Source organism: Ceratosolen solmsi, unplaced genomic scaffold, assembly GCF_000503995.2.
Source record: "Ceratosolen solmsi marchali unplaced genomic scaffold, CerSol_1.0 scaffold6, whole genome shotgun sequence".
In the NCBI taxonomy this organism is placed as follows: Eukaryota; Metazoa; Arthropoda; class Insecta; order Hymenoptera; family Agaonidae; genus Ceratosolen; species Ceratosolen solmsi.
In genome coordinates, this window is record NW_011948414.1 from 12764545 (window position 1) to 12778491 (window position 13947).

General features: G+C 19.9%; 1 protein-coding gene across 1 annotated transcript in view; it reads left to right on the forward strand.

Moving 5' to 3' along the window:
• The first annotated feature begins 719 nt into the window (after positions 1-719).
• The window catches only part of LOC105368135 (collagen alpha chain CG42342), a 113646-nt gene continuing 100418 nt past the window's right edge, over positions 720-13947 (forward strand). Inside the window, exon 1 of the mRNA XM_011507067.1 lies at positions 720-1275. Within this exon, the coding sequence (XP_011505369.1) occupies positions 888-1275 (388 nt within the window). The 5' untranslated portion in view covers positions 720-887. The remainder of the gene's footprint in view (positions 1276-13947) is intronic.

A 13947-nucleotide genomic window follows, 5' to 3' on the forward strand; every position in this document is an offset into this window, starting at 1 on the left:
ATAACATTTTTAAAAATTGAAATTTAATGTAAATGATAATCTCAAATAGTTACTTGGATTATATAAATAATATTTTTAATTTATATTAAATTTAAGTATTAGAAAGGTGAATAAATATTATTGATTGTTTAGTTTTTATAAATTGATGTTAGAGTATAAATATTAAAATCTCTTATTATTAATTTAACCAATTTGTATTATTAGAAAATTATATTGTTTGTAATCAGTGCTGCTTATAGAACTTAAAAGAATGAATTTTTTTTTAATTATTTACAATGTTTAATATATCATAAAAATTGAAATAACGCATATTATTAAAAAGAAAAGATATAGTAAGTGATTTAAAATACTATTTAAATTATTCGTTTGATTTAGATATTTTTAATTTTTATAGTATTTTTTAAACTTCAAAAAAGGCTAAATGATTTAGATAATATGTAAACGACAGAAAGAATTACACGAAAGACAATAAGTGAAAATAAAATTTATTTAAAATGTTAACAGTTGAATATCGGTATATTATGATTTTATTATGCCTATAATGTCAACGTGGTATTTTATTTTTAGAAGTAATATTAACAAAAAATATTATTTTATTTTATTAAATAATTAAAAATTATTTCATTCATTTTTTAATCGACATTTTATTATTGTATTGTCTGAATTGAGTATTATAATTTTTTTTTATTAAATTCGTAATTTGTATTGTAAGTATTATAAATAAGAGTTTAAAGTTAAATAAAGATTCGATAAGTATTCAGTTATTGAAATAATCGTTGAAAGCCTCAAAATCTGCATAACCTTCCTCGCACAAATAAAAAACGCGTCATCTCTCAGTGTTGCACGTCAGAGGTTATAAGCAACTTCATAAAACAGCAGCAATAACAATGGGAAGTAGTGAGGGTAGTAGGTCCTTGGAGTCCTCAGTACCCAAATTTCGATACAAGGACAATCAGGTACGTTACTATGGTGGTCTGATCAATTGGGCAATGTGTGTTCTGTGTGTGGCCAGCCTGTCTATTTCGGGCTTACTAGCTTATAGAGAGCTGTGTCTCGAACAGCGGATCATTTATCTAGAGAATTTATGCCAAGCAAATCAACAGCAACAATTATATCAACAAAAATTAGAGAAGCCATCTAAGATACTTGTCGAAGCTCTTAAACGTGAAGTGCAATTGCAGATAAAGGACTCACAGAAGCAGCTTTTCGAATCCGACGGCTCGTCTGATATATTTAGGCTCAAAAGGGACTTACCCGAATGCAACTGCCCACCAGGTAAAATTACTTAAAAATTTTCTTTTTATTCAATGTAATTGATTGAACATGAAAATCATAAAATTTTATACCAATTTAATTTATTATACTTTTATTTGGCTATTTATGTTATAATTAAATAAGTCGAATTCAATTTTTCAATAAAAATATTTTTATATTATAAATAAAAAATCAATAAGCAATGAAAACAGTAATTTCTACAATTACAATATATGATAATTAAATAGGAAAAAAACTAAATTGTTATATACCATAATATCTTAAAAATATTTGTTTACAAATTTTAGTAATTATAATTTCAAAATTTAGTTGTAAAAGTCAGAAGGATCATCAATTTTGAGATTATTAATTATAGGCTAAAAAATTAATTTATATTTTGTTTTGTATATTTATTATATTTATTTGTTTTATTATATTCTTTTATTTTATTAATATTAATATCGTTGAGAACATAACGTAGCTCATTTTATATACAAAATTGCAATTGTTACCTTATTAGATTTTCTCTAAAAGGTAACCTGACGAATACTTGAATTTAAACTACTATTTTAATTTATAATTTTGACACTTTTGTTATTTTATTAATTATAGATTTTGTAGTGAATATAGTTAATCGAAAATTGTAAAGTATTAACAGAACATTGCTTTAAATTGTGTAAAAGCTTTATTAATTAAAAAGCAAAATATATAATTATTTTCAACGTAATTTTAGTAAAATGTTTTTAGATTCGTATTAAAAAATTATATTAAAAATGTAGTAGTTCAATTTTGCCTAGTTATATGACAAAATAATGTTTTAATAAAATTAAAATTTTATTTATATTCTTTAATACATTTATACATTTAATTTTATGAATTTGTTATTTAATATCGGTATTGATACATTCAATAATAACATTTGAGATCTAAAATAACATTTCCATTGTATTTAACATAGTTTTCATTAAATATATATATATATATATATAATAAAACATATATTTTATAAAAAAAATGCAATTACAATTACAATAAAATTTTTATTTAAAGTATATTTATTATATACATTTATATTTTTTATTACATACTAAATATTCAAATAAAAAAAGGTTTTAATAAATGTTCTATTCGAAAATTTTAGAAATAAATATCATGGATTTCAAAAAATACAAACAGTAAAATTATAGAAATCATTCAGGAATAAACTAAATAAAAATTAATTAATTAAAAATTTCGTGTCTCGGACTAAGGTACTTAAATTTTCTTCAATGCTATTTGGAAGAAGATGACAAATTAGCTGATTTTCAATTTAAATCTTGTATAAATTATTGTAATTTAAAATTATATCTCTTCATCAATCTTATTATTATATATTATTATTTTTTAATGCATTGGTAATGAATATATTTTAATAAATACAATACATTAATTTTTTAATATTTTTGTAGATTGAGTTCATATTTGTTATGTTATGAATTGCTTTTGTTATGAATCGCTATAGCAAGTTTAAAATTAAAATTATAAATAATTAACTATCTAATACATGTAATAACAAAATTAGAAAATATTTAATAGAATTTCAATAGTTTCTTATAGTAATTAATTAGTAGCATTTAATCATGTTAGTACTATAGTATTTAATTACTATTTGAATTAATCTAACATTTTTCAATTATTAAAATTCAAAAAACATATCCTTCTTAAATTTTTTTCAATTTTATTAATTATTTTAAAATTACAATTCTATAAATAATAAAAGGTATAATTATATAATTAATAGATATAAAAATAATATATGCCTGTTTTAAGTGAAATTACTGAAAATATTTAAGCAATAGAAAATTTTCTATACCAAACATATAAAATATAACTTTATTCATTTATAGGTCATTTAAGAAAGCAATAAACTATAAGGTATTAAGATATCGATCATATTCCATTTCATATGAATAATTTTTACATAATATATTTATTACTAAAATATTGGTTTATATTCTTAGCTATAATTTCTTTCATTTATGCATGCTTAAAACTTTGTTCAAAATATGATTTATAATTTTTATTTTTTTAATTATGCTTTCAATTATGCCTAAGAAAAATAGAAGTATATGTTATTTGTTATTACTAATACTACTTTTATGTTTATTATGCTATTTCATAAACTATTAATATTTCTTATAAACCTGTTTACATTAAATTTTTATTTATTATAATTTTTTTGTAAAGAAAAAGATCAAATTCCATTTGATAAATTAAGATTAGCACCAAACATAACATTTTAAATTTAAATGAAATTTTTATGAATATTTTTAAAAAGTATTTGTAATTAATAAATTTATATAAATTTTTTTCAAAATTGAACTTTTAAATATTCAACAAAAGTTGGTTAAAATAATATCATGTTAATATAAATAAAAAAATATAAAAAATGTATAATATACAATATGGGAAATATATACTGTGCAATATAAAACATTATTTATATTAGCTTTTGTATATGCATTGATTTGTACTATGCATATCTGATGTATTGTTCTATATATGTACGACAGTATAATTATAAAATTTCTTAATTATATGTAATAGGATTATCCAGTTAATTTATAATTTAATAGAATTTTGATATTAATTATTCATGTAAATGCACATACTTAAATTACACACAGAGAGAGAGAGAGAGAGAGAGAGAGAGAGAGAGAGAGAGAGAGGCAGACAGAGAGAGAGAGAGAGAGAGAAATATGATTTTTTTTTTAAATATTCAAAGTATAATGTATATAATGTATATAAATAATTATATTATGAATGGAAATTTGTAGGTTCTGAAATCTTACTTCTATAATAGAAATAAAATAAAATTTTAAATTATTTATGAAAAATAATTACGTTGGTGATTAAAATTACTTTATTAAAATAAAAATTAAAATATATAAGACCATTTGTCATCATAAATTTAGAATTGTAAACTACAGTATTTTTGAAACCTGGAATAATTTAAATTCTATTTTATTGTGTGGTTATTTGAATTGTTGTTTTCATTTTAAAATGAAATTGCAATATTGTTTAAAATTGGTTTCTTCGTTTTTTCTTTTTTCTATTTAATTTGTTTTTTATTTATATAATATTTAAAATAGAAATCTATAACTTATTGAAAGACTGACTATTGAATTGACTACTAAACTTCATTTTGATAAATATCCCAGAATAGGCAACAAAAGAAATATATGTTAATAGCATTACATATTAATGTTTATATTGCCTTTATTTAATAAGTTATACAATATACTTCATCTTTTCATTCTTTTTTTCTTTTGTATATTTTTCTATACAAATAATATATACTTTGTTAAAAACACTGAAATTGTATACTCTACAGAGAATCAGAATGTGAGCAGAAAAATTATTGTTTATTTTATTCGATAGCATAATTGCATTATTTTTTAATGTAATTGAATTTTATATGTGAATTAGACAAATATTAAATTAATAAATACTTAATTAGTAAATTATACATATTTCATTTAAATAAAGTTAGATAGAGTTGCTGTGCAATTATAATTTCTGTTTAAATTTGATGTACAATATAATAAAAGAAAAAAACTAAATAATGTATTAGTTATTTATAATTGTGCGAACAAAAGTTTATTAGTCAGAAAATAAGAAATTGTATAAAGTAAAGAATAGTATGTTTTGTTGTTTATTAAAATTTAAATACATTACAAATATTCAAATCTAAGCCAATAAATTTATACCAATTACAAAAATTGGCTATCTTAGATATATATTAGCCCTAATTTATTATATTAATGTCCAGAATAATGTAAAGTATCAAAACGATTTATTAATTAATACTTATAAATAGAGACATAAAAAGTTTGAAAATGTAAAGGATTTGTCAAGTATATAAGTATTATTATTTATTAATAATATAGAATGTTATTATGAAATTAAATAATACTAAATAGTAATTAAATAAATCTATTATGTGCGATAAAATATTAGTGTATTAAACGACGACATTAAAATTAAAATTATTCTTTTATGAAAAAGAATTAATTTTTTTTTTTAATTAAGTCTATAATTAACTCGTACATAATAAATAACTCAAATAAAATACTTATATTAAATTAAATTTATAATAAGGATAATACTAAATTACAAAGAAGTTGTTTAATTATATGTACAATATAAAAGCATTCGTTACGATTGAAATAAAAAAGAAGCATCTGCAAATATTTTAATATGAAATTCAAAGAATAAAAAACAATCCATTAAATTATACAGAAGTAAAAGATTCTTTTTTTAAGTTTGTCGGTCTGCTTCTAAATAAAATAGTATAAGTTTAATTTATTTTCAGATATACAAACGGCAAACCTATATCATTAGTTGTGAATAATAGAATAAACATTTTTATTTTATTAATAATTAAAATACTTTAATTACGAATTTGCTAATATATGTAAGCTCTTTTTTAAGTGTATAGAAGTTTAAATTTCTAATAAAATAATTAATATATAGGATATTTATCAAGCAGAATTTCCATATAGTATATAAATAGTGAATCTGGTTATTATATAGGAAGGAGGGGTTAGTTTGGTCCCTTCACAAATGTGAGGGGAGCACCAATAGTGTTACAAGGCACATCTGTTATGTAATTGTGTATAGTCTAAATATACATAGAATTGACTATATGAAATGATTATAGTGTATATACCTTTATATCTCATTATCTATACCCATTCTTAAGTAATTTAAACGTATTGTATATCCATTTTTAAATATTTTTAAAAATTTTTTAATTTTACAGTAAATAAAACATAACATTCTAATTTTTTAAATATTACCTATTATTATAAAATAATTTTATACAATGAGGAGGCTGTTATTGAAATATTTACTATAATTTTGTATTATACTAACGAATATATTACCATCGAAAAGTAAACTGTAATTTGAAATGAACCTTTACTAAAGTATACGTATTCTATTGTTACTTAATTCTATTTTAATAAATTGTATTAAAGTTACTAAATTTATATTATGTAAAAAGAATAGTAGTGCTAATATCAGACTAAGTGTGTATAATTATATTTCTCGAAGTTTTATTAATATAGTTCAATATATAGACATAGCTATTTATAAACATGTTAAAATTCCTATTTTTTTTAAACATTGCCTTTATTTCTTGTATATATACAAATGAAAAAAATCTATGATTATTTTTTAATTGAAATGAGTAAAAATTTTAATGTATAAATACAATATTTCAATCGAAATTCAATTCGAATAAAGTATTACACGTACTTATGCTCTATTTTAAAATTGAAGCTATATTCGACAACTATTACAGTAAATGTATTTGTAATATTTTTCGTGTAAATATAAACATATATAATAAAATTGATGAAAATATGAAATCTCTAAATTAAAAGTATAATTTCGTACAACTTTTATCAAAATAAACAATTTTATTTATTTTTAATTTTTAATTAATTTTTAATTCTATCATATTTTATACATTTTACTAGATAGTTATCTAATATTTATAAATCTGAATTCATAATGAACATTTGCTATAAATAAAATGTGTTTATTTAATATTATATGGAAAAATATTTACATTTTTCCTTGTATTTATAAGAATATGTTAGTCATGCACATATAATAAATGTAAACTATAAATATTATTATCTATTTTATTTATATAGGAATAATAAGAGCTAAACTAAAAATTTTTAAATTAAATAACAGACATACTTTTAAATAAGTACCGAAATATATACAGAATGTATTAAATGGATTTATGGTTATTAAGGAATTTAATAAATAAAAATAAGAAAATTAATATTAATTAAAAATATATCAATATATCAATAATATATATTTTAAAATAAAACTTTAAAGAAATATTGTTTAAAAGGATTAAGTTATAAAATAACTAAATAAATAATTGCAATTTTTATTTTTCATTATATTTATAATAATATAAATAATCTAGTAATAAAAATTGATTAAATAAGTAATATTTTTCGAAATTATTACGATTAAGTCACATATTCATTACTATATATGTGTATATACTATATAATTTGTTTAAATACACCTTTTAATAATTCATTTTATATAATAAACATTTGTTTTAAAATAAAAATAATAAATTATATTTTAATATTATACTAAATTACACTGCAATAAGTTTTATTTACTAAAAAATTAATAATGTTTATGAAATACTAGTAAAATTAAAATGTTGTTTACAGTTGTCATTGTTGGTTAACTAAATATTAGTAGTTAATAACATCAATCAAAAATCCAATCAAATAAATGTATAAAACATTTATAAAATAGATGTATGAAAATGATAGAAAAAGTATATAGATAAGAAGTGGTTAACATAAAATAATGTGATCAGACGGATAGGTTAATTATTTATTCTATTTAATAAAAATGAATAATCTTACATTACAAATGTATTAGTCTAGTAAGCACTTATTAGTTATCCTTGATCTACTAATAGTAAATTTGATTTTTTTAAAGATGATTATTTTGTTGGAGGCTCGATTTTCGGTATCTTTTTTTACTTGTATAAAAAAGCTTTTACTTTTCTAGTTTTATCCGAACAATGAACAAATATCAATTTTCATGTTGCTATGTACTTGCGATACAACTGTATAGTTTTATTAATCAATTCATTATTCTAAGTTCTTTTGTCATTGAATGAAGTTTTTAAAGTTTACATATGCTATAAATATCTGTATCAATATCAATAAATATCAATATATATTGAAAGAATATTTTTTTCATTTTTATCGATCTAACATATAATTATAATATTTGTATTATTATATATTAAATATTTGTATTATAATATATTCTTATGCAACATATCACTATATATACGATTATTAATATAATTAGTACAATACCTATTAATATACTATTTTTACTATGTTTTCAATACTGAATATTAAAATTTATATATATTTATTATTAAATCCAGCATAAAAATTTTCAGAAAATTATATTATGCGATTGATCGTTAAAGTGATTTTTACAGTTTTACAGTTTCTCACAGTGTTACAAGTTCTTGTAAAAGATAGGATATATCTAGACTTCCTGTTTTATTTTAATTTGTTTTAGTCAAATGTACCTACTAATATAAATCTATAGATTATAACTTGTACATCTATTTTATATATTTTAAATATAAAATTACTTTTATTCCATTTCAAAACGTTCAATAGAAGAAGCTCGATTCTTTTAATGAGTAATGGGTTAAAAAATATAAGCCCAAAATATTAAATTTTTAAATGTGAATTTAATGCCTCAAAATTTGGATAATTCTGAAATATAATTGATTAAAATATCATCGATAGAAATAATATTTGGTGTAGTAATTTGGGGAGTCTTACAATTATAAATCTCATTATGAATTCTAAATCAATGTTACAGTGATATATTTCATTTTTAAGTTTAATTTGAAAATTTTACAAATTTGTTTTCTTTGATTTAAAATGCTTGGTTCTATTGTTTAAGTATCTCAGCATATAAAAGGTATAGTTTACTATATAATATAGTATTATATATATATAATATTATATATATATACTATATAAAAGGTATAGTTTACTACAAATTATGCTTGAAACGTGAGATACTAGCATGCAGAAGGTTGAGTAAAACTGATGGACTCGAACTGTTTTACTAACTTCACACAATAAAGATATTATAAATACTATAAATTTTTATTCCATCTTATCTTTATTTTTATTTTAACGCTTTATAATCGTAATTTTCATAAAATTTGCATTTAAACACTTTTAAAGTTTAAATATTAAACAATGCCTACATTCTTTCGAATACAATATTATAATTAAATCAATGTGTATATTTGAATATTAGCATAAGGTGTACCTGAGTTCAATTTTCAGACTTTATTAATAGTAGATATATGAAATGCTGAGATTTTTTATATATCTGCATGCATGTCCATATATTGAGTTAAATATCTTACAATACAGTTCCTTAAGCGAAAATAATTGTATTGAAAAAAATATTCGTTTATTACAATAAATACGTATAGAATGTATAATATTAGCAGAATTTGACATCACGGTGAATTGACTTAATATATCATCTATATTATTGGCAAAACCTTCATTGATTTGAAATTTTTTTTAAATTCACTGAAGAAATTTTGATTATTATATCACAAATTTTTTTTGCAATATTTTTATTTTAATAACAATGTAAGACATGCAGAATATGTTCGATATATAATAATTATACACAAAACAATAAAATTATATTTATTAATAATCTATATAACATCAAATTTGCAAAGAATTATGAATTATTAATAAATATTTTCCTCAATAGTTTTACATAAATTAATTTATTTAATACTAAGTTAATATTTAAATAGTCAATTATATGTTATTATATTCAATATTTTATATATACTAAACAATCTAAGTTATCTTTTTTCGTTATAAAGCTAATTCCTTTGATATTATATCTGTATTTTTTCTAATTCTTCAATAATAGTTGTACTACAATTAATTTTTAAGCCATCGATTAAAATAATACATATGGATTTTTGTTGTGTAGTAAATGAAATTTTTGTTATTTTTCCATTAAATATATTTTTATTGCTTCAAGTTTTTATTATTAAAAAATTAATACTTCAATATTCATTTATGTGGTTTTATACAAACGATTAATCATTAACATTATATTGATATATTATTTTTTTAATTTATTGACTTTTAGTGATATTTTTAAGATATTTTAAATAAATGTGCATGATGCTAAATTTGTTTGAATTAATAATTATTCTAAGAATTTTTAGATATCCTATATAATATTCTTACTTTCTATAACATAAATTTGAAAATGAAGGTTTGATTACATAATGAGTGTAATAATAGAATTGTTTAAAAAATAAGGTATAATAAATTATACAAATTTTTCTGCCTCCATAATGAAGATTAAAAATGTAATTTAAAAATTTGGAACATTATTCATTCAATAATAAATATACTTTTTAAATTTAAATTATTGCAAATGCTTTGAACAAAAATATATTCATAACAAACAATAACTAGAACGAAACAATTAACAAAAAGTAGAATAATTAAAAATTATTGCTAATTATTGAATTAATATCATTCATAATTCATAAAATATTAGAATGTATTGTATTTATAATATTATCAAATTATTATACAAACGTAAATTATCAGAAATACTTTTTATTAATATTTTAGCCATTATTATAATTTTAAACGAATCGATTTTTATTATAATTCTTATTATAATATTTATTATAATAAGAAGTTTATTATAATACTAAATTTTAAACATAAATAAATTGATGTCTATTAAAAGATTATTTTTTATTAATTGTTTATCATAGAATCACTTATATCTAATTAAAATAATAAATTCAAATTTGTTTTATTGAAAATCTATAAGTTAAAAAAAAATATAGCAGGTTTATTTTCTAATCGAATTTGAAACAAAAATATTCTTTTCAAAATATTAGATTTCAATTAAACTCAATTAATTTTGGCCCATAACAGTATAAATATATAAATATTTTCTTAGACAGTTTAACATTATATTAAAAAACATTTCATTAATTTCTGATGTTATTTGGTCAAATTATTTCTATGTTACAAATAAAATTAAAAATCTAAATAAAAATAAAAAGAAATTTATTTCATAAATTCAAACGTATTGCTGGAGTTCCAGCTAGATCAGACATAAAGTAAATTACAAAATTAGCCTTAAGTTATGATACATTTAAAGTGATACATATAAAAACACTGTAATCTGTGTACTGAAATTTTGATTAGAAAAATTTTAAAAGGTAGCGATAAAGACAAAACTTTGAATCAGGACTTTAGAAAGAATGAACAAGGACTGTGACGTCAGCTATATATTTTTCTCACACATCGATCCGCTATACGCAAGTAACCCGAAGAGAAGCGAAGACAGCCGAAGTAGTTATCGTTGAGTCTGTGCGAATCTTTGTAATGCAACTACGATGTCCGTGTCCATGTTAAAGTAAAGTAACTAGTATACCTATATTGTTTTTCTCCTACTCGCTCTTTCAGCCTGTATCATAGATTATTGCAGTAGTATTTTTATTTGACTAATTGATTTAATTAATAACAACAATTTTATAAACCAATTTTTGTTTGCCGAACGGTAGCTGATCAATTTTTTTTTAATAGCAGTCATAGCATTAATAACATTCTGCTGATAATGATTCAAATTAGGATTTTGCTGAATATAATATTTATTTTATCGTCTATTTACATCTTTCATTCAGTATTAAAATTAGCTGATATTAAAAAATTTATCTCATAAAAGAAAATCTACTAGAAGATTTGTAATTTTATCATAAGTACTATTAAGGTTAAGTCGAATCTAAATTCTGATTACGAGGCACGATAATAATTATTGAACAATTATTAAGCAATGTTCTACTAAAATGGGTTCGATTATTTGTAGTTTAGATATCAAATTATTTTTTGAAATTCAATTTATCGAAACATGTTCAATTTGTATATGTTAAGAGTAAATAAATATTATCAACAATAGTTTATTCGTGTTATAAAAGTTAAAATTATATAATTTATATTGCTAAGGACTTATATTATTTTGTCAAGTATGTGACATCCAGAATAAATCAGAATAAAAGGAATAAAGAATAAAAGGATGAAAATTTTTAGAGCAGAATTTAACGAATTTAGTATTTATAATTTGAAATATATTAAATTAATAATTAACTATGTGATATTTAAAAAATACTCTTTAAATATATTTTGAATATCTTGAAATGGCAAACAAACTTTGATGAATAAGGGTTGTGATACATATTTTAAAACTGTAAATGATCTGTTATGTTGCACCTCTAACAATCGAATTCTGTAATTTACTTAAGTTGTCTAGTTTAATTCAAATTTTATGTACATGAAATTCATTGTATTATATATTATATTATATATAACATAGTATATTAATACAATTATAAAGAATATTATCACAAAATAATAAAGAGAAACGAGAATTTGGATTTGTTCTAAACTTTTATCAAATTTTGAAATTTCTTCAAAAGTTAGGTCGACCCCCTAAATATATAAAATATTATAATATACCTGAGTGAAAAGTTTACGGAACATGAAAGGTTTTACTATGCAGTCATTTACCCTGATTTTAATACTTATTCATAATCATCTTCAAAATTTGTTGTGTCATATAAAAATTGTAATCATTAAGTAAACATTCGTATATAATGTAATGTAAATAAATATTGTTACACTTCTTACCAAAATATGTGCATACTTATATATCTTTTATAAATTATTTTAAGTACTTTCAACTTTTTCTGTTCGACAAGAATCGAGAAAGGCCTGTGAAATTTTAAATTCAATACAAATTTACGTTTGTGGTATACCTCTATTGATATATATATATATATATATATATATATATATATATATATATAGAATATAAATAAAAAAACTGTATCACTTTTATCTAAATGTTGTGCTTTATAATTATCGTTTATCAAGATGTACATTATTCTTTACTTTATCTGTGCACAGTATAAAACAGTTACTTTCGGTATCCTTATCGTTGTTAGAATTAGTAAAACTAGTAGTTAGAATTAGTTTGTATTAGTAAATTGTATTGTTATTAATTACCAAATAAATTTAAATTAAATGAATAGAAGCAATAGAGAAAAAAGGAATAAGATGGAAAATGAGAAAATTAAAGAAAGAGAGAAAGTACATGCGCGCGCGCAGGCGTGAGTGTAGTAGAAAAAAATAAAGAAACAGAAAAACAGAAAACCCATCGTTTTTACGTAGAACTTAATTCATACATTTTGGTAAAAAATATTTTTCATTCAGATAAAATAAAGAGATAAACAAGTAATTTTTTGTGCTGAATACAAAATTTTTTCAAATAGTTAATATGAAAACTTATGCAATTATTTAGGGTAAATAAAATTAAGTTATTATTTAGTTCAAATTATAAGGTTATATGGTTCAATTAGTTTAAAAAATAATTATTTATTAAATAAAATTAAGAAAACTTTCAGTTTAAATTACGTGTAATGTAATATATTATATTAAATACCTAATTGAAGAAGAATATTCAATATAAATATTAAAATTCTAAATTTATCACAAACGTAATTATGTACACGTATAAAAATAGATGCGTATTTGATAATTTATATTTAAACTAATTTGCAAAAATAAAATTAGTAGCTCTTAAATATAATTCAAATGCTTACGCATAGCATTTTTACTTTTGTAATATTTATTTTGATAATTGTAATAAATTATTCTCTTTAAAACTTTAGTCCCTTTATTATTAGACAATTTGGTAATTAATTATGTATACTTTTTCAGTATATTTTGGATAATATGAATTTGTCAAATAATAAAGCATTTTTAAAAACAGAATGTAATTATGTTCTCGTTATTAAGTATTTTAATTGTAAATATAATAAAAAAATGTTAATTCTTTCTGAAATGTAATATTAACATTTTTGTTTAGATTATTTATTTTTAAATAGTAAGACTATCGTATATAATTTGATATTCTCTAATAAAAATATTGTAAATAGATGCTACAAGATGTAATTCATAATTCGAAGTACTAATTTGCATTCTC